Raw genomic sequence first — 4,339 nt, forward strand, 5'->3', positions numbered from 1 at the left:
ATAAAGCTAGAAATCCCCATGCTGTGAGGAGCAGTCTGGGGCTGGCCTGAGGTCCAGGGTGGAGGCAAGAGGGGGCCTAGTCCCAGCTGTCCCTGGAACGTCCACAGGCTAACCAGCTCCTCAGCTGGGCAGAAGTAAACAGAGCAGGGTGGCCATGGGCAGTGTCCAGCCTGGGTGGGCACATGACTCCGGAGCGGAGTAGGGTGGATGCGAGTGGGCTGGTGTGTATGTGTATGTATGTGATGCGTCGGCACAGGTGTGTGGGTGTGGGCCACCTGGAGTCCCACTACGCACAGCAGATTGGGGAAAGTAGAGGGCCACATCAGAGCTGGGCCAGCTCCACTGGCTCTGGGCCAATGAGGAAAAATAATGTAAAAATCTCACCGGAAAAACATACTGCCCATGGCCCCAAGTACGGACCTCAACTCGATTCACTTAATAAGACTCCCCTGGGTGCTTTGGAGAAGTCTCTCCCCCACCCACTACCTCTTGGGTGTTCTGGCTGTCTAGACTGGGGTTCCAAACGCCCAGCTGCGTCAGCTTATGGTGGGGGGTGCTGGGTTCCCTCTCCCTGGGAAGAGGAGCAGCATCAGGGGGTGAGAGGGGGGCTCTTCCTCTTGGAGCCCCTTTAGCATGTCCCCCACAGAAGAAAACACAAACAATTCCAGTGTCGGGGGTGGGGGAGGGCTGGCTCCCCAAACCCTGGAGGGATGCCCAGGTACACAAGACGAGAACAGGGCTCCCTACACAGAGGGCAGGTGGGGGGTCGGTTGGTAAAGGAAAGATACAGCGACACCAAAGCCACAGTCGAACACAACACCATGGGGAAGGGGCTGCGGAGAAGGGGGAAATAAAAAACAAAGCCAAGTTGTATCTGCCTTGGGCTCCCCTGGCTCCCCCGTTGGGGGCTGGCTTTGGGCAGCTGGGGCTGAGTCTCTGTTGAGCTCCTGGTGGAGTCTGTGGTGGGGGTCGGGCAGGGGGCGTGCGGGTAGGGGCTGGGTAGAGTGGGTACAGAGGCTCTGCAAGGGGGGCTACACATACCACTCCTTCTTGGAAATGAAAGACCCGTCGTTCTGAGAAACCATGTTCTCAGCTAAGTCCAGCTGCTCGGGGTCGTACTGGTAGCCCAGAGTCCGGTCCCCGTAGCCGTCCTGACGGGCCTCGGCCTCATCCACTGTGAAGTAGGGCCGCTTGGCGTCCTCGTCGTACTTGGGGTGGGGGCCGCCCACTTTGCGCTCACCCCCTCCTCCCCCTTCCTCCTCCTCTTCCTCCTCATAGCTGCTCCCGCCCAGCGGGCCGGTCTTCTTCTCGTCGTCCGAGTCATCCGGGTACTGCAGGTTCTGCGCCATGGGCGGGTGGTGCTGGGGGATGCCCGCCTTGCTGTAGCCGTTGCCGTACACGTGCTTCTTGGTGCTGTAATCGCCCTTGAAGGTATGCCGGCGCCGGCGCAGGGCCACCACGATCCCGCCGACCACAATCAGCAGCAGCAGCACGCTCCCTGCCACACCCCCAATGATGGCCGTGGGCACCGGCCCGGCGCGCCGCCCATGTTCAGGAGGAGACGGGGTGTGGGGGAATTCTGGGTGAGGAAAAGAGATGGAGGGGACAATGTCAGCGTGTGCTCCTGGGGTGGCGGTGGGGGGGCAGAGGGGGGAGAGGCAGGGGTGGGAGAGTCCAGGGAGGGGAGACTGCGCCCCAGGTTCGAGCAGCTCTGGTTCCAGAGCCCCTTGGCACCCACCCCTCCTGGAACTCAGCCGTGCTGCAGCGCTGGCAGCTGAAGCGACAGAGAGACAGGCAGGAGGGCAGTGGCAGCAGACAGCACCACACCGTGGGGCCAGCCCAGCCAACCCCACAGGTGACGCAGCACTGCCCTCAGCACCGTATCCATGAGGCAGCACTTCGGCCACAGCCTCCTGCGTGGGGATGCTGTTGGTTTCCAATGAGTACACCAGACAGGGCCCAGAGAGGCTAAACAACTGGCCCAAGGCCATCCGGCCAATGATGTAATGCCGCTTCTCCTGCAAAAGTCACCAGTGCCACTCTACCTGACGCCTGGTGCCCACTGTGCCCCCAAACCATCACCTTGGCTTCCTAAGACCCAGCGCTCCTGGCAGACAGAGTGTGCCCTGCCTGATTTCATTTGCTCCAATACCCCCAGGGCACAGGGAAACCAGGCTCCAGGTATTGGCCCAGTAGACGACCTGTGAGTGCCACTCAGCTGCCGGGGTGCCAGGAGCCAGGGCTGTGGTTCTTGGCTGCAGTGTAGCCTGCAGGGCAGGGTGGGGACCTGGATGCTACCAGCCTGGGCCATAAGCATAAGACACTCAACACGCAGGCACGGGCAAGGAGGAGTGAGGGTGCATGTGCATGGGACAGTGGCGACATGCATACACACGCACAGGGGCACACACCTTTGTCCCTGTGGGCGAGCCCATGGCCCAGGGAGCACATATCTGCAGAGGGCCCTCAGGCCGGTGCTGACGCGGTGTGCTATGTGGGAAGGAGGAGGCAGCAAAGGTGGAAAGAAAGGAAGTGAGTGGAAGGGGAGCGAAGGCTGGGTGGTGGCTTTCTGTGGGGGCGGGACCAGCCCCAGGAGTGGTCTGCTCTGGGAAACGCTGGTCCTCCCCTTTCCTTAAGGGGCCGTGCCAGAGGCCAAGGAGGTCCCAGGGCAAGGCTAAGAGAGCCGGTTCCCAGCACTACCACAGGGTGGCGCTGGAGACCATGGCTGGCCTTGGACAGGCAGAGGCAGGGTGCTGGGCCAGGACAAGCCCAGAGGGCTGACCTGGCAGCTCTAGCCTCCCTTCAGGCCAAGGTAGAGGTCAGTGTGGGCCTAGGTTCTGGCTCCAGGAGTCCCACTGCCAGCTCAGGCCTGGTTCTGCACCAACTCACTCCATTGGGGCCATGCTCCTTCCAGCCCTTCCCCTTCTCTCCTGGTGGTGGCCAGCCGGGGTGTGCGTGTGTGTGCGCGTGCATGTGTGTGTGGGATGCTGTCCATAACAGTCAGGCTCAGGGTGGAGAGCACAGATTCTAGGAAAGAGCAAAGGCCTTCCAGGAATTCAGGCTGGAAGGGCTGGTGAAAACACAGGGCCACTTGCCCCAGGTCACATGGCTGAGTTGGGACCACCCAGATGTGCTAGGCCTGGCCTCTCCCATGGAGGAGTTGGCAGAGAAGCACAACCATGCAGGACTCAGCTTCCCACTTGTCACCACTGTGTCCTCAGTGCAGGTCACCAAGTAGCTACCTAGTAAATACTGACTATTTCTCCAGACTTCCTGTCTCCAGAATTCCTCCCTCAAACCTCAAGCTTCTCCTGGCTCCCAGGCGCCATCTGTTTACTACCCTGAAAGGGCCACACACCTGCTCCCCAGGAGGTGGGAGGTGCGTTCTCACGGGGCTCCCTAGACGCAGCTGGGAGGAACTTAGTCCTTTCACCCTGCTGCTACCCCTTCTGTTCTCACTCCAGATCTGAAAGATCGCTCTTTCATCATCTGCCTTCATCTCTTGATCTCTTCATCTCCCATCTATCCAACCACTCACCCGCCCACTCAATTAGCAAACACGTACTGAGCATCCCGCTAGTCACAGGATACAAGTACCTCATGGCCACACTGGAACCCCTGTGACACTCGACAGAGCACGCAGACATCAAGGGGGCTGGAGTTAGGACAGACTTCTTGGGGGAGGTTGCAACTCTGCCTAGCCTTGAAGGATGACAAGGACTTGGAGAGGCCAGGAGAACAAGAAAAGCCATCCAGGTAGAGGGATCTGCCTTTGTTCTGAAACATCTTCCTTGCTTCCAACACAGATTCTTTGGCCCTTAGCTCACCTCTCTATGGGGTCCTTCTCTGGCTGCATCACAGACCTTCTCCCCGCTTCAGCTGTCTCATGGGAGGCTCTGCCCCAGGACCTTCAGCCCTCCTCCTCACTTTCTTTCCTAGTACAGATCTGGTTTCAGTCCCACCAGTTACCTTTATCCTGCTGGCTCCCCAAACACTTCAGATACGCAGCTCTCACCCAACTCTGGGACTTTTCAAGTAGCATTTCCCAAACTGTGGCCCATGGAGCCTCAAGCCACTGGCTCAGAGAGTCCGCAAAAATACCGAGGTCAAACACCTTGGGAAACATTGGCTTAGATCAAGCACAAGGGCCTTCATTTTCTCGTGCACGCAGTACACTGAAAGAGGGACATGGAGGATGCAGGGGTTCCCAACTTCCTGGAGCATGAATCCTACCCCTCTTGCCCCAGGACTATCTCACAGGACCAATGTTTGGGGGTCAATATCTGAAAACTGTCCTCTAGCACAGCCTCATTGGGAATTCTCAATACGCCTTCCACCC

At 59.2% G+C, this 4,339-nt stretch overlaps 1 protein-coding gene across 1 annotated transcript in view; it reads right to left on the bottom strand.

Moving 5' to 3' along the window:
* Window positions 1-636: 636 nt before the first annotated feature.
* Window positions 637-4,339, bottom strand: part of NECTIN1 (nectin cell adhesion molecule 1) — a 71,905-nt gene continuing 68,202 nt past the window's right edge. Inside the window, exon 7 of the mRNA XM_006152319.2 lies at window positions 637-1,579. Coding sequence (XP_006152381.1) covers window positions 1,032-1,579 — 548 coding nt within the window. The 3' untranslated portion in view covers window positions 637-1,031. The remainder of the gene's footprint in view (window positions 1,580-4,339) is intronic.

The sequence above is a fragment of the Tupaia chinensis genome, unplaced genomic scaffold, assembly GCF_000334495.1.
Source record: "Tupaia chinensis unplaced genomic scaffold, TupChi_1.0 Scaffold000348_1, whole genome shotgun sequence".
NCBI classification, from domain to species: domain Eukaryota; kingdom Metazoa; phylum Chordata; class Mammalia; order Scandentia; family Tupaiidae; genus Tupaia; species Tupaia belangeri.